This window comes from Erithacus rubecula, assembly GCF_903797595.1.
Source record: "Erithacus rubecula genome assembly, chromosome: 18".
NCBI lineage: Eukaryota > Metazoa > Chordata > Aves > Passeriformes > Muscicapidae > Erithacus > Erithacus rubecula.
The window spans coordinates 13890690-13911699 of record NC_136670.1 but is presented as its reverse complement, the minus strand read 5'-3'; the positions used below and the strand labels follow the sequence as shown (position 1 = coordinate 13911699).

The following is a 21010-nucleotide window of genomic DNA, read 5'->3' as shown; positions in this document are numbered from 1 at the left end:
AGAAGAACCAGAAGTGAGAAATCAGTTTTAGCCCATTGCAGGTGACACTGAAGCAATCTGAGCAGCTGAGTTGTGCAGTATTGCTGTGGTTTATTGACAGCAGTACCTTCCTTCTGGGAACATGCAAAATAAATGCTCTGGTGGAGTTTGGAAGTGACCAAGGCAGTGGGTTTGTCCCTTCTGGAAGCAGAGCCAGCCCTGACAGGGGCTCAGGTGTTAACCTGGGCACTCAGGTGCAGGTGTTAACCTGGGCACTCAGGTGCAGGTGTTAACCTGGGCACTCAGGTGCAGGTGATAACCTGGGCACTCAGGTGCAGGTGTTAACCTGGGCACTCAGGTGCAGGTGATAACCTGGGCACTCAGGTGCAGGTGTTAACCTGGGCACTCAGGTGCAGGTGATAACCTGGGCACTCAGGTGCAGGTGTTAACCTGGGCACTCAGGTGCAGGTGTTAACCTGGGCACTCAGGTGCAGGTGATAACCTGGGCACTCAGGTGCAGGTGATAACCTGGGCACTCAGGTGCAGGTGTTAACCTGGGCACTCAGGTGCAGGTGTTAACCTGAGCACTCAGGTGCAGGTGTTAACCTGAGCACTCAGGTGCAGGTATCTCCCTGCTGAAGGACTGCAGGGTTTGCTGTCAGAAACATCCAGTGGGGCGTGTTGGAGCTGGTCAGTGCTGAGAGCCAACCTGCAATACCTGCTGGCTGTGATAAATATGGGCTGGGAGAAATGAGCCCCCTTGGCCAGGTGTTGATGTGATTTATTAGGGCAGCCATGGGCAGTTTACATTCCCCTGGGGGTTATTCCCGTGCTCCCAGCAGCTGACTGGTGTCACAAACCCTCTGCCACTGCCTGCTCCCAGTGCCTGGCACTGCTGAATTAGCAGGGGGCTTTCTAGGAAACTGTGTTGCAAGTGTGTGATTTCTTATTTATTTGTTTATTTTAACCTCCTGTTATGGTGGTGTTGAACTTTAAACAAGCCTGTCCTTTCCTCTCTGTGCTGCTCAACCTCACGGAGAAGCTTGACATAGCAGGCAACTGGTTTTTTGGGGGTTTTTTTGGTTTTTTTTTGAGGGAGATTAGTAAGCAAATCGATACTATCATGTCTTAGTTGAAAGCAGAACTTGGAGACCAGATAAAATGTTTTTAAAGGGTATTAAAATCCACATTTATTTCACTTAGCTGGCTAAAACTCTGCAGCTGCTTGTTGAGATTTATGTTGTGTAATGCAACTGTCTGTTCATTTATCTGATCTTTAGATGACTTTCCTCTTACCTACAAGTTGCATCCTTGTTCTTGTTCTTGCCCAGATATCCTGATGTAAAGCTTAGTGTGGGATAAGAAATCAAATCTTCCTTCTCAGAGTGAGTTACACGAGCAGTTGTGTGCTTTGTGTCTTTATGAAGTTCTTTTGGTGCGGAGTGAGTTCAAGTTACAAGACCTTTTCCCATTTGTGTAAAGTAGGTGTTTGTTGTGGATCTCTTGCTGCTTTTCTTGTGCTCTTCTCTACAGCCTCATTGGATTGTAGGAGTATTTCCATTCTGGAGCCAGCCTGGAGTGACATACTGGGGAAAGAGCACCTTCCACTTGATTTTATTGGAACTTTTTACTCTTCCTCCTTTTCCAGCAGTATTGTGTCATCGCTTGTTTCAGTGGCAGCTTATGAGGAAACCTGTTTTTTTAGCTAAGATTACTTTTTTATATAGGCCTCTATATAATTTTTGTGAATTGCTCTCCTTAGTGTGAGTGCCTCAGTAGATGGATTAGCAGCAATTCTGGAGCCCCTGATAAGATCTTGGCATTTGCTGCTTCCCGTAGGAGCAGAGCTGCTAAAATGACAGTAAATTGTCATTTACTGAGCTGCTGCAGGGTTATGTGCAATTAAACAGTGTGATCAAACTGAGCCCTGCTGCAAGGCTCCCCAGGGGTGCCTGCTGGAGCTGAGACTGTACCTTTGGTTTCTGTTCTAAATGCTGATACACAAATCTACAGAGTGCTTGAGTGGCTGTTGGCATGGCCACCTATTCCTCTGGTCTTACACAAGATTTACTTGGAGATTTTGGGGTGCATCTTCTCTTTCTGTGTCTCCTGCTTGGTTGGGGAGGGGATGGGGAAAATGAAGCCCAATGTGCTGCTGTGCTCAGGGCTGCAGGAACTTCCCTTTAGAAGAACAGGACTTCAGCAGGACTTCCTCTTTCCACCCCTGAAACATTTGGGGACAGGGCTCAAAACCAGGAGATGAGTGGCATGAAGTGACTCATGCTCCAAACCCAAAGCATTTGACTCTGGAAAACTGACTTCAGTTCTAGCCCTTCCTCTTTAAAGTTTTATATTGCACGACCTTTTAAATGAAATGTCGAGCTTCCTTTTTGACAGGCAGGATCTGTGCAGTGTGCCTGGGTGTGATTCAAGAAGGTGTTTTGTAACTCCCTGCCTTCATCCACTACCTTCAGTTCTCGTGACATCTCTGGCTTCAGGTTCCCCAGAGCACAGTAATTGCATGCAGTGGGTGAGTCTGGTTTCTCCAGCCCTGTGGTGCTGTTGTGAAGGTGTTCTGCCCCACCCTGACAGCAGTGGGGTGTGTCAGTGATGCTGTGGCCCCAGGGACCAGGACCAGCAGTGTTTTACAAGCTCAAACCCCTGGCACACTCCTGTGGGTAACTCCCGTGGCTCTGCCCTGTTCCATTTTCTCCAAGGAAAGCAAATTGCATTTCCACTAAAGTAAACATCACATCCTGGAAGTGACCTTGGATGAGAAATTTTCTTTGGTCACTGTAGATGCTCCAGCAACTTCTGTATCCAAACAAAACCCACCAAAAAGGCTCCAAAGCACTTTCCTCCCCATTGCTGAGTGTGCCCTGCCTGCTGTCCAGGGTTTTCTGTTTCACCCTGCCCATCACACTCAGCAGGGAAGTGCTGGCTGCTGCCTGGGTTTTCACACAAATTTGCCTCTTGCCACATCTCCATCCCTCTTTTGCTACCATCCCACCCCCACCCCGTGGTTTTTCCTGTTTCTTGAAGCATGCTCCAGAAATACACTGCTGTTTTTAAATAGTCTGCTGCAGGCACACGAGCCTCTGCTTTCTTTCCATTTTCTCTGTGCCTGTGGGAGTTCAGCATCTCCTAGAACTCCATTATTCTCCAAGTACCTCTAGGCACTGTGGCATCTTGAAAAAGATCTGATATTTGCTGGTGAGGTAATAGCCAGCTCTCTATTCCCTGCACAATAAATTGCTAGTTTCAATTCCTGAAATACTCGATGTTGGTGTTTGAATCTGGGACTCCTGGGGCTGACAGTGCTTTGTGTGTGCACATACATGTGGATGCTTCAGTGTAACATTTTTGTATTAGAGTTCCTCTGTACAATTCAAGTTCTGTAAAGAAACACTTGATTCATTTAGTTATAAAAGAGGAGGCAGTTTCTTTTTTTTCAATCTGTTAATGCTGTGAAATGAAACTGTGTATTAGTGCTGCTGCTAAAATAGCCCAGTATTTACAGAAAAATTCCTTGGGGATCTCAGTTTGGTTTGAATTTTGATGCTGTTACAATGTGAATCCAAGTGGGAGGGAGTTGTGTTGGTTTTGGGTGTTAGGGATTTTCAGCACATTTGGGAAATGTGGTTAGTGATCTAGAAAACCATTTTTCCTGGTTCTCTGCATTTTTTTTTTCTTGTTAATCTTGTACGATCAGTACAGAAGAATAAATCCTTGTAAAGTACAAGTCACCAACCTAGTATCAGAGACAAATTTCTGAAAACACCCATTTCAGCTGCCTCATGTTTGAGATATTAGACTGTGGCAGTCCAGATCATATTCTCCAGACTGCATTCTTCATAAGCAGAAATACTGGCAGCCATGTGTTCAGTTATAAAAAGCTGGCAGCTGATGTCAGCCCTTATTTCAGTTTCAGAATACTGTGCTAATTTTGGGCAGCTTTATGTAAATCAGAACTCTTCTCCTGACATGCAGCATTCAGGGTAAATTGGTACATACCTGAATAATGCAGCAGAAGAGATAAACAGGTAATGTGCTGCACTTGGCCCACTTGAAAAAATCTTGAGCATTGTACATGATTCTTTATATGCAGAGCTGTACTTACACAGTATTTGCAAAGTGAAATTCTGTTTCAGCAAATTGGGACTAATGTCCAAGGACAGCAGAATTCTTTTGATTTTAACTTCTGAAATTGGCTCAGCTCAGCTATTATCTGCATCTGAAAAAGCTTTGTGACATCTTGCAGGTAACTCAAGATAATGATGGAAGTGATCTGAGACAAATCACCTCTGTGTGTGGTGCCAAGGGGGGTAACAAGTTCTTTTCTACCACAGTGAATGTTTTCACTGCAGGGTTGATATTTTCACTGATCTGCAAACAGGGGCTTAAAGCAGAGGCCCTGCTCCTTCAGGAGCTGAAAGGCATCATGTCTGGTGAATGTTGTGCTACTTTATTATGCAAACTAATATTATTTTAATAAGTAATGTTAGTGCTGTATTCTGAGAAATTTAAACTTGATTCTTCATTTGAGGCCAAAGTGCTTTCTGTCCAGAATTCCCTCACATGGAGATGTGAAGTCAAATGAGTATTTGTCTTAAAATAGCTCATGGTATGAAATTAGATGGATTCATACCTAACAGGGTTGGATTTTTTTTTTTGTTTCAGGACATCAAGCATGAAGCCAGTGATTTTCCATGTAAAGTGGCCAAACATCCCAGAAACAAAAATAGAAATAGGTACAGAGATGTCAGCCCCTGTAAGTACACTTTCTTTTCCATTGTTTGTAAGACTGTTGACCTCTAATAACTTCTCACAGCTAAATGTTCTTTGTAAGGACAAGATTCTGTTAGGTGGATAAGCATCCAAGACAACTCCCTTTGTTATTAATTTATTTATTGGTGAGATTGGTGTCACAGGATGCTTTTACATCCACAGGGTTCTACTAGAGCAGCACACAGTAGAGTCTGTATGAAATCTGAAGAAAGAAACTTGCTTTACCTTCGAGTTCTGCTGGAGCAGAGTGTTGGCTGCAGCAGCATTTGTGAAGCTGCAGGGGTGGTTTGTGTGCAGTTCTCACCTGGCAGAGGCAGCACAGGTGGCAGCAGGGCAGAGCTGGGAGCAGGCTGGCACACAGCTGTGCAGGAATAAAGCCAAGCTCATGGCAGGGAGCAGAGGAGGAGCAGAGGTGATGCTCCCAGGCCAGAGTGGGTGTTTGAAATGTCCCCTGTGCTGGGGAAATGCATCTCTGAGCATCCTGAGCCTGGCTCTGCTGCTGGGACAGGGACAGTCCCACTGCCACCTGCCCATGCCTGGCATCCAGGGCTGCAGCCCATGGTCAGAAATGATGCTCCTTGGGTCTGGGCACAGATAATATTTAATGGATCTGGGCAGAAATAAAATGTCATGTGCAGGAAGCTCCCAGGAGATCTCTGAGCAGCACAGACAGTGCCAGTCCTGGGCCAGGTGTCCAGCTGCTGTCCCAGGCCAGAGTGCTGCTCTGTGGCACAAAACTTCTGCTGCTGAAACCCTTGGGGCAGTTGACCAGAGCAGAAATGTTGCACACAGTTTGCTTTACCAAGCAGTTCTAATATTTGAGATTGTGAGTAACAAATTCCTTCTTGCCTTCAGATAATCCTGTTCCCACTCTGTTTGCCTTCTTGCAAAATGTGGGAACCTTGTGTATATTGAGATCTTTTAATTGGTGGTTTGGTGTCTTTAGTCCCAAGTCAAGCGAGTAACAAAAGAGCAAATAATTTCCATTTGCTGTATTTCTTGAATTTTGATAATTTTTCCTGTAGGTGAAAGGGTGGTTGGGTTGGAAACAGTAGCCAAATGTCAGTAAGAATAAAAGGTCTCTGTCCTGTTTGCCCAGTATATGTTTAGACAAACCTTTAACAACCTTGAACAAGCTGTATTTGAATGTTTAAGCTGAAAAGATAAGCAGTTGTGCAATTAGATTCATGTAAAACCAGCAACTTGATAAGTGTATAAATAGGTCAGTGTGATCTGGTTTGCAGATTGCAGTGGGGATTGTTTCATTTCAGATAAACCCTTCACTGCTGCAGTGTGTGAGGTGTGAGCTGTGCTCACTGCTCACCTGCTGTTCCTGCAGTGTCATGCTCAGGGTCTCATACAAGGTGCAAGGCCATTCAAACTGTCACTGCATCAACTAATTAATTAATTATTGTGTTCTCCTTGTGCTGCAGTTGACCACAGTCGAATTAAGCTAAACCAAGGTGACAATGACTATATCAATGCTAGCTTGATAAAAATGGAAGAGGCCCAAAGGAGCTACATCCTTACCCAGGTAATTGCTGGCAGTGGATAATAAAAATCTTACAGTGGGTGGAGTTACTTTCCATGGGTTTTCTGTTTGTTTTCTTTATTGTAAAGCTACTTAAGTGCATACAAACATCTGTTTTTGAAGCTGTCAGTTCCACACCTGTCTGTATAACAAATTTAAAAGTACCCACATACCCTGTGGTCTTATTCTGAGAGCCAGCAACTGTGCCAGGCTTCTTGTTTGTCCTGAGCTCAGTTCCCTGGAAACTGTCCTGATCTCTAATCTTGGCTTTTTTTTTTACCCCTTCCTCCCACACTTCAGATAAAGGTGGACTGGGATTATTATTTTCAAGTGACAGCTCTTCCTTCCTGTTTCTAAAGAATAAAGATAAATCTTCTCAGGAAGAAATGGGCAGAGCAATTGCCCTTACTCAGGGTGGGGGGGTTGATCACAGGGGTGAACTCAGTGTGGAATAGTCAAATAAAAATAGTGCAGCTGACTGATACTGGTTACTGTCCTAATCCAAATTTAATGGCTTTATTTATTTTCTGAGGACCTGCTGTTCTGTTTGAGCACAGGAGTGGGTCAACCCCAGACTCCAGAGCAATAGCTTTAGAGTAGAAAATAGCAAAGGAACATAGCAGAAATAGAGGAGGTTATAAGGAAATCTACTTTGGGAATGGATTGTCTTTAAAAGGAGTCACAATTTCATTCAGTACCAAAGCAAATCTGAGAAGATTCTAAAAAACCATTTGATTTGTTACTGATTTTGCATTCTTTCAGTCTTTTGGGTGCCATCATTTAGTCAAGTAATTTTCAAGTGTCATGAATAAGGATGAGGGATTGCAGGGTAGTTTGACACAGATGTTATTTTTGCTTTTAGTCAGTTGGGTTTATTTCCCCATGACCTCTGTATACCTTTCCTAAGAAAATGCAGCATCTTTCACTCCCAGTTCTGTTCTCACAGATGAGGCTGTGCCTCTCTTCCTCTTATGGGTGGGGGAAAGGATTAACCATGCTTTCATGGGTAAATTCATTACATGGAACTCAAAGCTGTCTCACTGCATTTTTTACAGTTTTAAAGGAGAAGTTGCTTGTTTCAATCTGTTGCCTCGTGCAGGGACTGCTACTGGGGAAGAATGCACTGACATTTACAGAAAATAATGCTTTTTTCTGGGGATTCTGTCTGTGCAGGGACCTTTGCCAAATACTTGTGGTCACTTTTGGGAGATGGTTTGGGAACAGAAAAGCCGTGGTGTTGTCATGTTGAACAGAGTGATGGAAAAGGGATCCGTGAGTATTCCCCCAGTTCCAGCTGTGTGTTCATCACATTTGTGGTTTCTGGAATAAAAAACCCAATTCAAACCAACCCAAAGAATAGATGCAAGTAGTTTTATCTAAGAATTTGTGCCTGGAGTTGAATACCTGGTGAGCTGATCTTACTGCAGTCAGAAAATCACTCAGTTTGTAATTGGAGGTCCCAATTTCTCCTGAAATAAAACCAAACACACGAATCCACACAAATGGAAATCTCTGCTGCTAACCTGGGGGTCTGGAGTTGTGCTCAGTACACAGACTGCACCTCTCAGGGCCCTGTGGAGCACCAAGTTTCCATCACACACTGAGCTCTGTCCCCTCCAGTGTCACTATTGTACAGAATAAAGTGTAATAATGTACAAAGACATTTAGAGGAGGGCACTGAGTGTACTGGGTATCCACCAGTGATAACTGGGTGGTACATGCTTCTGCATCATCAGGAAAACATTCCCAATAATCAGGAAAATTCTTGGGCAATGAGTTGTGTTTTGCAGTCTGGATTTTTCAGTGTTTTGCTGGGTTTTGTACTACAAGTGAAATATAATCTTCAAAAGAGGTTCAGTAACCATATTTTTCAATAATTTCTTCCTTTCCAACCATTCCTGCTCCCTCTCTTCACTGCTGTAGTTTTGAACAAAACAAATTACTCTGATCCCTTAGGGCAGTGCTTACACTCCTCAGCAAACAGCAGTGGGAGACTTAGAGTAGAGCACAACAAAATATGGTTTGCAGACACATTTGTGGAGAAATTAGACAAAAAGGCAATTGCTATAACTTAAACATTAATGCAAATCCAGACAAAGAGTGCAGAGAATTATAACTGCATTCTACAACCTGATGAACAAGAGGATGTATTTTCAAAGTAAACTAGAATTAGTTTGAGCAAAACCACTGTTAGTCTACCTATGAAGAAAATGCTGAAGGGGTTTTCTATTTATTAAAATGCTGTCAGAAATCATCTTAGTCTTGAGCCTGCTGCTGGTTTAGCATTGTTATTCCATGTTTGGTTTTAGATAAAGTGTGCACAGTACTGGCCACAAAAGGAGGATAAAGAAATGATTTTTGAAGATACAAACTTGAAACTAACATTGATATCTGAAGATGTAAAATCCTACTACACAGTACGACAGCTGGAATTGGAGAACCTGACTGTGAGTAGCAGATCTCACCAGTGTCTGTCCTCGTCCTCCTTGGGGTGAAATTCAGCTCCTCCAACAAGGGTGGTCGTGAATTATCCTGGATTTGGTGATTCTGCATGAGATGTGGTGGAAATAAAACTCTTGGATGTTTGAGATGCACCCAGGGACCCTCCAGGCATTTTCATGTCTCAGCCATGCCCAGAGTGACACAAGAGCTGTACTGAAATAACTAAATTCTAAATAAGTAAATTGACTTACCCCATTCCCTTTGCTGCCAGCAGAGACCTTTACCAGACACCACTACCTGTAATTCATTTCTTGGCTGTGCAGCTTTAAAATCTCCCTCAGACTGGTGCAACTTTGTCCCTGGAATTGCACTCAGCTGCTCCCACTCCTTCTGACCACCCAATGTAGAGAATTCCCAATGTAGAAGATGTTCCACTCCCTAAAGTAAACCCCTGGGACACCATCCCATGAAACAAAGAAATTCCTTCAAACAAAACCCCCCTCCCTTATCGAATACCTCATTATCTCTATTGGCTCTTAAAGTCACAAGTTAGTTGGTTCTTTTCTCACTTTAAGATAATCGGTTAGTTTGTAAATTGTAGTTTTTATTGGTTAGAAACTCAATCCTCTGGAAACCTATATAAAGTCATTTGTTACCTGATATAATCAGCCTGTTGTTAGCATCTCCCTTTGAGGACAATAAAGTTATCGTGGGAACCTTTGCTGCGCCGTCTCCCTTCGCTAGCGGGCAGCTGAGGCTTCAGAGGTGTCTGAAAAACAGCCACCCCCCATCTGTCTTTGCAGAGCCAGGAAACTCGAGAGATTCTGCACTTTCACTACACCACCTGGCCCGACTTCGGCGTGCCCGAGTCGCCGGCGTCGTTCCTGAACTTCCTGCTGAAGGTGCGCGAGTCGGGCTCGCTGCAGCCGGGCCGGGGCCCGCCCGTGGTGCACTGCAGCGCCGGCATCGGCCGCTCGGGCACCTTCTGCCTGGTGGACACCTGCCTGCTGCTGGTAAGGGCAGGGCAGGGCTCTGCTGCCTTCCCCAGCGCGGGACTGGGCCCCTGGCTGGCCCCTGGGCTCCGGGCAGGGCAGCTGCAGCTTTCACAGGGATGCGGCAGGACGGCTTTTGGCTTCGGGAAAAAGGCTTTGCCTTCAGTGCTTTGCCCTCCGTGTTTTTGGAGACCCAGAACTGAGCTGCTGATCCCAGCTCTGAGTGTGTTCACTCTGTAACATGGAGATCCAGCTGCTGATCCCAGCTCTGAGTGTGTTCACTCTGTAACGTGGAGATCCAGCTGCTGATCCCAGCTCTGAGTGTGTTCACTCTGTAATGTGGAGATCCAGCTGCTGATCCCAGCTCTGAGTGTGTTCACTCTGTAACGTGGAGATCCAGCTGCTGATCCCAGCTCTGAGTGTGTTCACTCTGTAACGTGGAGATCCAGCTGCTGATCCCAGCTCTGAGTGTGTTCACTCTGTAATGTGGAGATCCAGCTGCTGATCCCAGCTCTGAGTGTGTTCACTCTGTAACATGGAGATCCAGCTGCTGATCCCAGCTCTGAGTGTGTTCACTCTGTAATGTGGAGATCCAGCTGCTGATCCCAGTGTGTGTGAGTTTGTTCATTCTGTAACGTGGAGATCCAGCTGCTGATCCCAGCTCTGAGTGTGTTCACTCTGTAACGTGGAGATCCAGCTGCTGATCCCAGCTCTGTGTGAGTTTGTTCATTCTATAACATGGAGACCCAACTGCTGATCCCAGCTCTGTGTGTGAGTTTGTTCACTCTGTAACATGGAGATCCACCTTCTGATCCCAGCTCTGTGTGTGAGTTTGATCATTCTGTAACATGGAGACCCAGCTGCTCATCCCAGTGTGTGTGAGTTTGTTCATTCTGTAATGTGGAGTGTGGTATGAAGGCCCTACCACAGAATGAGTCCCTGCAGTGAACCCCAGCAGAGCTGAGATTTTTACTTTTTTTTCCCATTTTTCTCCGCAGATGGACAAACGGAAAGATCCTTCTTCTGTGGATGTCAAGCAGGTTCTCCTGGAAATGAGGAAATACAGGATGGGGCTCATCCAGACTGCAGACCAGCTCCGCTTCTCCTACCTGGCTGTTATTGAGGGGGCAAAATTCATCATGGGAGATGCTTCAGTGCAAGTGAGTGCTCCTGGCAGCTGCCAGGGAACTGCAGCACGTGGGTGGCAGGAACAGGATGGAAAGAGCTTCAGATTTGATGCTTGCTTCAGCTTCAGTACATGTTTATATCATGGGATCTTTAGATACAGTGCTTTACAGTCTGTCACAGCCTAAAGTGCTGTATTTTATTTCCTTCCAAAAGTATCTGTTATGTAGCAGGTGCCTCCTGTGCTTTCCTGCACAGTGCCTGGGGTGGAGCTGCTGCATCAGCCTCCCCTGGCATTTCAGACAGAGCAAGTTTTCTAATGTGCCTGAAGTTTAAGTGTCATGATTGAATTCATCAGGGGTTTTTATGGTAAGCAGAGTTCTAGCTAAATTGATTTTATTTGGTGCTGCTTAAGTTTTCTAGAATCAGGTTGGAATTTCTTGCTTTTATGGCCAATATGTTTTGTGTAGTGGATGTAGCTTGGGCCTGGAGTTCTTGTGTCTGTTTTTTCTTTCTTTTTTTAATGCAAGTGAAGAACCACTTTAAGAGTTAGCTAAAAGGTAGAGTATAAAAATTCTGCCATGCTAAAGTTTAAGGTTAGAGCAGCTTACATAAAAGAGAGAAGCTTAACAGGGCTTGTCCTTCCCTGCAGGAGCAGTGGAAAGAGCTCTCCAATGAAGACCTGGAGCCACCCCCTGAACACACCCCCCCACCTCCCAGGCCCCCCAAGAGAACCTCAGAGATGCACAACGGGAGGATGCACGAGCACCCTGAGTTCCTCCCCAGGCAGCAGGCAGAGGAGGAGGAGATCAGGAGCTCAGCCAGCAGCACTGAGACAGCTCCAGACAGCAGAGCTGTGCCCCCCTGCACAGACAGGTAAAGCACTCAGCCCCCAGAGCTGGGGCCACAGGCTGGGGTGGCACAGGGGAGGAGATGCTCAGCTCCAAAGGGGAGCTGAATGAAGGAGCAGCCACACTCCATCCCTGTCTGGCTTTCTGGGCAGCTGCCTGAGTTTAGAGCTTTGGTGTTCCCCTGACCTGCTGTGGGTGTGGGCTGGGTTCACTCACTGCCTGTCTGGGTGCAGATTTGTGATGAGCAGTGAAAGCAGGTGCTGCTTAAAGCTTATTCTTTAAAGGGCACAGAACCCTCCCAAGCTCCTGCTACAGCTCTGTTGAGCAGCCAGATGTGTCCTGACTGGAGCCAGGCTGTGCAGCGTTGGCTGCTGCAGCTCCAGGGGGTTTCCACCCGTGTGCTGTTGCCTGCCCTTCTGTCCTGCATGGCCGTGCAGCCTGGCATGCTCATGCTGGCTGTCCCTGTGTGTCCTGCATGGCCTTGCAGCCTGGGATGCTCATGCTGGCTGTCCCTGTGTGTCCTGCATGGCCGTGCAGCCTGGGATGCTCATGCTGGCTGTCCCTGTGTGTCCTGCATGGCCGTGCAGCCTGGGATGCTCATGCTGGCTGTCCCTGTGTGTCCTGCATGGCTGTGCAGCCTGGGATGCTCATGCTGGCTGTCCCTGTGTGTCCTGCATGGCTGTGCAGCCTGGGATGCTCATGCTGGCTGTCCCTGTGTGTCCTGCGTGGCCGTGCAGCCTGGGATGCTCATGCTGGCTGTCCCTGTGTGTCCTACATGGCCGTGCAGCCTGGGATGCTCATGCTGGCTGTCCCTCTGTGTCCTGCATGGCCGTGCAGCCTGGGATGCTCATGCTGGCTGTCCCTCTGTGTCCTGCATGGCCGTGCAGCCTGGGATGCTCATGCTGGCTGTCCCTGTGTGTCCTGCATGGCCTTGCAGCCTGGGATGCTCATGCTGGCTGTCCCTGTGTGTCCTGCATGGCCGTGCAGCCTGGGATGCTCATGCTGGCTGTCCCTCTGTGTCCTGCATGGCCGTGCAGCCTGGGATGCTCATGCTGGCTGTCCCTCTGTGTCCTGCATGGCCGTGCAGCCTGGGATGCTCATGCTGGCTGTCCCTGTGTGTCCTGCATGGCCTTGCAGCCTGGGATGCTCATGCTGGCTGTCCCTGTGTGTCCTGCATGGCCGTGCAGCCTGGGATGCTCATGCTGGCTGTCCCTCTGTGTCCTGCATGGCCGTGCAGCCTGGGATGCTCATGCTGGCTGTCCCTCTGTGTCCTGCATGGCCGTGCAGCCTGGGATGCTCATGCTGGCTGTCCCTGTGTGTCCTGCATGGCCGTGCAGCCTGGGATGCTCATGCTGGCTGTCCCTGTGTCCCCAGCCCTGGCCAGGACGCTGGAGCCCGGAGGAGAACTGTTGGTGAGAGCGCGCGGCCCCCGCCCCGCACGGAGGAGCCCCCGAGGGACAGCCCGGAGGAGGAGGAGGAGGCCGTGCTGACCACCTGGAAACCCTTCCTAGTGAACATCTGCATCTTCACCTTCCTGACAGCAGGAGCCTATCTCTGCTACAGGGTGTGTTTCCACTGACCCGCGGGCAGGGCAGCCTTGGCTGACGGCAGCAGCTTTGGGGGGAAGGCAGAACTCTGGGAGGGCTTCATGAGAGAATCGATGCACTAGGCTTTTATCCAGCCCTGTGGTCCCAAGAACATAATATTGTAATCTCAGGGCCTTGAAATATTCAGGAGTAAGCAGAGAAAATGCCAAATAGTCTGTTTTCCTTTTTTGTTTTCTTTTTTTTTTTTTTTTTGTTTTTTAAACTAAATAATAGAATTACAACACATTGTTGTTTTTAGCCTTTTTTAAAAAGCCAGTTCATTTTCTTTTGTTTCAGAAAAAATAGGCACAAGTGAAACTTGCTTGTACTCTCCAAGTGTTGTAACCAAATACATGACTTACATTGACAAGTTCCCAAAAAAAGAAAAAGAAACCCACATACCTGAAGAATGTAAACTTTTGGAAGGGGAGGTGTGTTTGTGGTTGGTTTTTGGTTTGTTTTTTGTCTTTTTTTTTTTTTTAACTTGCTTCATCTTTAAAGACTGAGTTGTGGGCAGTGCCTGTGGTATTGATATATTTAATCTTGGCATAACTGTTCTTAAAGAGCTGATTGTTTTACTTGTGTTGATAGAACCAGGCTTCTGCATTTGCTCAGGGTATCCCAACACATCCAGCTCTTTGATTTTTTTTCCTTTTTTTTCTTTACTAAGTGTATCTCCTCATTGACTTTTGTTGCACTCTACTTGCACATATGCCTCTTTACATTGCACCATCCTTTCTAAAGCTGTTTTTACTTTTATATTCTGGGAGAGGTCGAGGGGAGGGAGAGAATCAGGAAAGGAAATTCAACCAAACCATGTCCACCAGCAGTGGGTCCATGTCTGTGGCCCGTGGAAGGACCAGTCCTTAAAGCTCAGCATTTGGAATGTAAAATGCAGTTTCACTCTGCAGCTGCTCCCAGCCCCCAGCGTGGCTCCCTGAGCAGGGAGGTGCTGGGGGAGCCAGAGCAGCTCCCCTGGGGCAGGAGCAGGAGCTGTGCTGGGCTCTGCACAAAGCCCTTGGCTGCTGCTGGCAGTGTTGGTGTCCTGCTTTGTTGGAAGCAGAGATCCCAGAGACCCCTGGCTCTGCTCAGCCCCTGGGGTCCCACAGGGCTCAGGGGAGGAGGGGATGCACAGGGAGGGCTGGCTCTGGAAGGCAGCACTGCACTGAGCACCCAGTGCTGCTCCTTGGGGAAATACCAAATTATTGAGAGTTCCTACAGCAGCAAAGATTCCTTTGCTTGTGTCGTGGTGCAGAGGACAGGAGCAACCTCACTCCTGGGAGCTGCAATGATTGAACTGCCCCACCACAGCTGATCTGCAGCACTGTTACTGGTTTGTTTTATTTCTCAAGTCTTTCTAGATTGATAGCACTTAGCCACCCTCAGTGCAGCCCTCGCTGTGGAGGAGCCCAGGGCAGCCCCTCCACTCCCTATTTATTTTTGCCAAGCTGGCTGTAGGTGTAGCTCTTCCTTCAGTGGGTGAGTAGGTGAAGGGGTGGGTGGGGGTGGGAGTTCCTTCTGTTTTGTGTTTTGTTAAGCTTGCATCAAGGGCTTTTCAAGAGTACAATAATAAATCCTCAGGTAGTACTGGGAATCAATCCTTTACCTGTGAGACTGTTGGTCAGACCAGTACTTGAAAGGAGGAATGTTGTAATCAGTCAATATTTAGTTATATTATTGGAAACAGGAAAAAAATGAGTATAGAAAAATGGTAATATATAATGGCTCATCTGTGTATTTAAGATACATTCTGTGATTGCTTTGTCCCCACTGTTCTCTGCAGCTGGGCAGGACCCTGCCCTAGGCACCATTTGTACCCCTGTGTATTAAAGTGCATGTGAAGTCTGCGGTGTCCCGATGAAACACCACGTGCTTAAAGGTGACAGAACTTATATTCCTGCTTCCTGATGTGCCCAAATGATATTTGCATGACCTGATCCTTAGTGGCTGTGGTTCAGAGGGTGTTGCTGAGTCTCTGTTCAGCACTGGTTGGTGTTTATCAGAGCCCTGTACTCGCCTGATCCCTGGCATGACTTCCCGTGGGGTCCCGTGTGCTGCATGTTCCTTTCAGCTGAGTGAGTGTAGTACAGACATTCCAGAGAGCTCAGGCAGCCCTTCCCCACCTCCCCTGCTCCTGGGACACCTGGCAAAGAAAAACCCAACCCACCTTTGGCCACCTTCCCAAGAGGGAGGATTGAAATCTTAGGTATGGCAAGAAGGGGAAGGATCCTTAGATGAACACAGAGTTATTCACTTATAAATGATTCTACCCAGACAAAGCTCCTGCCAATGACAGAAGAGCTTTGAGCATCCTCTGCCTGCCTGTTTCTTTGCTGTGGTCCAGGCTCTGACCCTGTCTGGGCCACAGTGGCAGTGCCCAGAGCCCAGGGAGGTGTGGGCAGGGCTGGCCAGCCTGAGCTGTGCCCATTTTGTTTGCTGTCCTGTACTGTCTGTGGTAGTTGGGGGGTGTATATACTGTAGCACAGTGGGGTGTTGGGTAACCTGTTCTTGGAAATGGACAAACATCCATGTTAGACTCGTTAGAAAGTTAGTGAGCTGCTCTGCTATCTGCCTTAAGCAAATATTTACTCATCAGGTCTTTCTTTTTTACAGATTGCCATAGAATAAACTTTTATAAAAAAAAAAAAAATGTAAAAACTCGACAAAAAAGCTGAATGTTTTGGTATAATACAGTTTCAGGTATCTTGTCTTTTGTGTAAGCCGCTGCTGGGCCTCCCAGGTTAGAGTACAACTGTACAGTTTTTCAATCTCCCATACAAATTTTCAGTTCTCATTTTAGTTGTAACAATAAAACTCTTTTTTTAAAGAACTCAGTTGAATGTGTTTTTTCTTCTGGGCTGGATCCATGAGCTCCTGCTTGACCCACGTGCACAGGAGGGCTGGGAGGTTGGGTTTGTAAAGGGATTTAAATATTTCTGTAAGGACCTTCTGGAGGCAGAGCCCCAGTACCAGAGTGGAGGGTCCCCATCTCTGCCTGCCACCTCCAGTTCCCTGCTCTGCTCTTTCAGGTTGGACAGTGACATTTTAAGGGTAAGAAGTGCAGGAACTCAAACCTCCAGGTTGGTTTCTATGCTGATCCTGCTGTTTGAATCCCTGTGCTTACCTTTGGTTTATGTTTTTAAGGAATCCTACAGCTGGAGGAGAGAGTTGACCAGAGTGGAACAGGACAGGGCCCTCACCTTTGGGGGGTTAGTGCCTCTTGCCTGTCCCCAGGGCTGCAAGCACAGCAGTTGGAAACACTCCCAGCAACTTGTCTCAAATGGTTTATTACAACTTTAGAAAACAGTATGAAATCCAACAAATAAATACCAAATAGAAAAGTTTTATATGTATATATATATATATATGTATAAATATGTACACACAAGCCCAACCCTTTCAAGTATTGCCCCTGAAGCCCCACCAGGGCTGGAGCAGGAGAAGTCTTGGTCTGTGACTAAAGTCAGAATTTTAAAAAAACAAACCTGTCCCATCCTCAGAGCTGCACAAGGCAAATCCCCTGCTGGTCACACACACACCTGTGACAGAGCCCTGCTGGACCTGGCCTGAGCTGCAGCAATCTTAAACAAAGTGACTTTGGGAGCTCCAGGTTTTCCTTCTGCAGATCAATTGCCCAAGCAAGGGAAACCACCAAGCAAAGGTGCTGGATTTGTTCCAACAGGGCAGTTGATGGACTGGGAGAGTGATCATTTCTCTGCTTGGAGAATGCCAAATTAATAAATCACTTTGTGGGATAATAGATCATATTGGACAGAGTTGGAGCAGGGGCAGCTCATTCCAGCAGATGGGGATTTAAACTCCAGTTAAGGCCTGGGTCCACATCTGAGAAATCCCAGTTCTCATTTGTCCAGCACTTGGTCCTTCCTCATGTGCTGAGAGACAGAAAACACATTCCAGGCTGCACCATTGAAATCACAGACTGTCCCATTTGGAGATAAACCTGTCCTGGGGCAGGGACAGGGACAGAAGAGAAGGAATCCAGACAAAACCAAAGCCCCAGTGTGGCTGTGGGGATCCAGCTCCTCCCAGGCACTGCTAAAACACTGTGATTTCAATCTCAGCCTCCTGAGCTGTTTCCCTCAGCTCACAGCAGATCCTGTCCATCTTCTCAAAGGCCTGTCGGCCCCGTTCCCCTGTGGAGAGAAAACAGCCCCTGCTGAGGGACAGGAGCAGCCTGAGGGACACTCCTGCCACAGCCCTGCTTGGCAGGGAGGACCCAGGAGTGACAAACACATCCCTCAGGGAACAGCTTTCCAAACCAGCTAGAAGCCACCATGGAAAATCAGGCCTCCTGCAGGGATTTCCATGATGAGCACAGCTGGAAAACCTGCCATGCTTGTGAGCCTGAGTGTTCTGGGGGGCAAGGCTGGAGATCCCCCGAGCTGAGCCTGGCCCAGAGTGGGGTTTGGGAACAGAACAGGGCAGTGGTTGTGTCCTGCATGAGCTGGCCATGCTCTGGCAGCATTCCAGCTGTTGAGGAAACACTGCCAGTAGGAGATGGGGAGCACTGACATTTTGTCAGGTCCCCTCACTGTCAGTCACTTGTCACTTGGATTACAGTGAAGTAACAAGTACTGAACCAGCATAAAACCTTCAGTCCTTATCTATGAGCTTCTCAAAAGGGTGAGTGGTTCCCAAAGCATTTAATCCTTCAGGTTCTCCTTGGACTGGTTCTATAAACTTCACCAGGGGCCTTTGGCTGTTATGTGTGATGTAAAGTTTATCTTCATGGTAAGAAACAGCTGTTCATGAAATATTCCTGTTCTCCTGGATGTGTTCAGGCTGAACTTGAGGCCCCTCCTGGTCCTGCACTATTTCACAGGATTCTCTCAGACCCTTTTAAAGCCTTACCAAAGGACAGTGTGGTTTCCCTGGCTGCATTCCTGACTTCCTCTGTTTCAGACTGGCACAGGTGGGCAACCTGCTCAATGCTCTCCACAGCCTGTTGGAGAAAAGAAGAATTTGCCTCAGCAGCTTTTCAGCACTTTTGGACATTTTTTGCAAAGCAAACACAGACACACAAACTCCCATCTCCTCTGACATCCACATTCCACCAGGACCTTCCTTTCCCCCTACATACTGGGATGCAGTTACATTTCCTGACATGATCTCACCTCTGTTTCCTTCTCTCCTGTTCTAGGGCATCAGGAAGTGCAATAGTTCCAGGGTACAGTTCAGGGTTGTGGGATTATTAAATCAGTATCACCCAACAAGGACCTTCACTGAAAGGGTTAATCCCAGCTGGTGCTTTGCAAATCGACTTTAAGGCCCTGGTTTGGTGCTGTGTGAGCACCTGCTTGCAGACATTGGTTCACTATTTGTGTGCAAACTTGGGGCTCTTGGGAAGGTTTAAACCTGTGCTGTTTCTTACAACAGCAATGCAAATATTACTTTTGTTTTCTAACTTTATCCAGCTGTTGTTAAAAATACCCCTGATTTAACTTCAGATTTCTACAGTTAAATGTTTTGCACTGACTGATACAGAAATGTTGCTAATTTATCGAGTCAGACACTGCCCTTCCCCACTATCAGAGCTCACACATCCCTGGTGCTGTGCCTGCAGGTCAGACACTGCCAGCTGCCACAGCTCCCTCTCCATCCCTGCAGCACAACTCGGTATTTCCCAGTCCCAGTGAGCCCAAACCCAGCTGGACACACTCTGATCTCTGCCTGGGGGCAGAGCCAGGGCTCACCCTGAGGTTCTTCAGAGCCAGACACGCAGCCTGCTGCAGCCTGGCATCACAGTCAGACAGAGCATCAGTGTAAAACAGCACAGCCTGCACAGAAACAGGGAACAAAGTCAGAGGAGTGAGCAAGCAACCAGAACTGAGGAACAGGAGCAGTTTTACCCATGAATGAGCAGAGGGTCAAAGCAGGGGAGCACTGTGGGTTTAGGGGCTCCTTCCAGCTGGAACAAGGTGAGGAAAGCAGTGCTGAACTGGGGGAAGCTCCCCAGTGTCCCCACTGTCCTCTGACTGTCTCCCTGCACTCACAGGATATTCACAGTATAACCAGGTTGGAAGACACCTCCAAGATCATTGAGTCCAATCCAGCCCTAAAACCCATGGCACCCAGTGCCACATCCAGGCTTTAAAACACATCCAGGGATGGTGACTCCAGCACCTCCCCAGGAAAAGCATTCCAATACTTTGTTATTTTTTCCATGAAAAGCTTTTTCCTAATACCCAGCCTGTATCTCCCCAGCACAGCTGGGGGCTGTGCCCTCTGGGTGTGTCAGTGCTGCCTGGAGAAGGAGAGCAACCCCACCTGAGCACAGCCACCTTCCAGGAGTGACCAGGTCACTCTGAGCCTGCTTTTCTGCAGGACAAACACCCCCAGCTCCCTCAGCTGCTCCTCACTGGGTTGGTGTTCCAGCCCCTCACCAGCCTGTGGGGGTGAGCCTCACCATCCCCCGCTGTCCCCATTGTCCCCCCGTTTTCCCACCCCATTTCCTGCATTCCTCATTGTCCCCATTGTCCCCTCATTGTCCACCCGCTTTGCCCGCTGTCCCCCTACTGTCCCCCTGCATTTCCCATTGTCCCTCTGCTGCCCCCTCGCATTCCCCGCTGTCCCCATTGCCCCCCGCTGTCCCCCCATTGCCCCCCCATTGTCCCCACTGTCCCCACTGCCCCCCCGCTGTCCCTCCATTGCCCCCCCACTGTCCCCATTGCCCCCCCATTGTCCCCACTGTCCCCACTGCCCCCCCGCTGTCCCTCCATTGCCCCCCCCACTGTCCCCATTGCCCCCTCACTGTCCCCCACTGTCCCCCCATTGCCCCCCCACTGTCCCCATTGCCCCCCCATTGTCCCCACTGTCCCCACTGCCCCCCCCGCTGTCCCTCCATTGCGCCCCACTGTCCCCATTGCCCCCCCATTGTCCCCACTGCCCCCCCGCTGTCCCTCCATTGCCCCCCCACTGTCCCCATTGCCCCCGCTGTCCCCATTGCCCCCCCATTGCCCCCCCATTGCCCCCGCTGTCCCCATTGTCCCCGCTGTCCCCGCTGTCCCCCACCCGTGCCCGCAGGGTGCCGCAGCCGCCGGCCCGGGCCAGGCTCGCCGTGGCCGCTTTGCTGACTCGGTGGTTCTCGTCCAGCTGCAGGGTCCCCAGCAGCCGCAGCGTCCCGGGCAGCGGCTGCAGCCGGCTCAGCCTCTTCCCCTTCAGCCTCTTCAGCGTCTTCAGCCTGCCGGGGCACTGCAGCTCCTCGATCAGCATCACTGCAGGCAACGGAGGAAGGGCTGGCTCAGCCAGGACGGGACAGCCGCCCCCTGCCCTGCCCTGCCCCTGTCCCTGGGACAGCAGAGCTCAAACTCTCAGCCCCCTCCACGAGTCCTCTGCATCAGCACAAGCCTGAAAATGCAGCCCATAATGCAGCCCGTACCAGGATTATTTTTTAATAATTCTTTTCTAATGCAGAGAAAGTTTTGCAGTAGTTTCAGGTGTTGGACAAGTGAGGCACTGGCTACCTCAGGCTACAGCATGCACCTTAGTAACCCTTGCAATTTTACTGCTCATTTCTGTGTCTGAGTCCAGCTGCAGCAGTGAGCCCAAGGCACAGACTGCCCTCAGTCCCTGGAATCCTTTGTGCCTGCTTTAGCTTTGGAGTATCCCAGAGCCACTTCTCAGGGCACTGAGGACAAGCCCATCCTTCACACAGGGTTTGTTTGCCCGTGCTCAGATATGGGAGTCAAGCACACT

At 48.4% G+C, this 21010-nt stretch overlaps 2 protein-coding genes and 1 long non-coding RNA gene across 6 annotated transcripts in view; 2 read left to right on the top strand and 1 right to left on the bottom strand.

Annotated features, from left to right (window-relative positions):
• Window positions 1-16124, top strand: part of PTPN1 (protein tyrosine phosphatase non-receptor type 1) — a 32206-nt gene extending 16082 nt beyond the window's left edge. Inside the window, exons 2-9 of the mRNA XM_079321748.1 lie at window positions 4660-4750; window positions 6201-6301; window positions 7472-7570; window positions 8608-8745; window positions 9544-9753; window positions 10731-10892; window positions 11510-11733; window positions 13083-16124. Of these exons, the coding sequence (XP_079177874.1) occupies window positions 4660-4750; window positions 6201-6301; window positions 7472-7570; window positions 8608-8745; window positions 9544-9753; window positions 10731-10892; window positions 11510-11733; window positions 13083-13287 (1230 nt within the window). The 3' untranslated portion in view covers window positions 13288-16124. The remainder of the gene's footprint in view (window positions 1-4659; window positions 4751-6200; window positions 6302-7471; window positions 7571-8607; window positions 8746-9543; window positions 9754-10730; window positions 10893-11509; window positions 11734-13082) is intronic.
• Window positions 1-21010, top strand: part of LOC306809855 — a 639653-nt gene that overhangs the window by 60537 nt on the left and 558106 nt on the right. The gene's annotated exons all lie outside the window — the stretch shown is intronic.
• RIPOR3 (RIPOR family member 3) overlaps window positions 13749-21010 on the bottom strand; it is a 43108-nt gene continuing 35846 nt past the window's right edge. For all 4 annotated transcript variants that reach the window (XM_079321730.1, XM_079321733.1, XM_079321731.1 and 1 more), the window contains 5 exons: window positions 20327-20529; window positions 19009-19092; window positions 18167-18257; window positions 17347-17448; window positions 13749-14218 (listed from right to left, as the gene is read on the bottom strand). In XM_079321730.1, coding sequence (XP_079177856.1) covers window positions 17351-17448; window positions 18167-18257; window positions 19009-19092; window positions 20327-20529 — 476 coding nt within the window. In that variant the 3' untranslated portion in view covers window positions 13749-14218; window positions 17347-17350. The remainder of the gene's footprint in view (window positions 14219-17346; window positions 17449-18166; window positions 18258-19008; window positions 19093-20326; window positions 20530-21010) is intronic.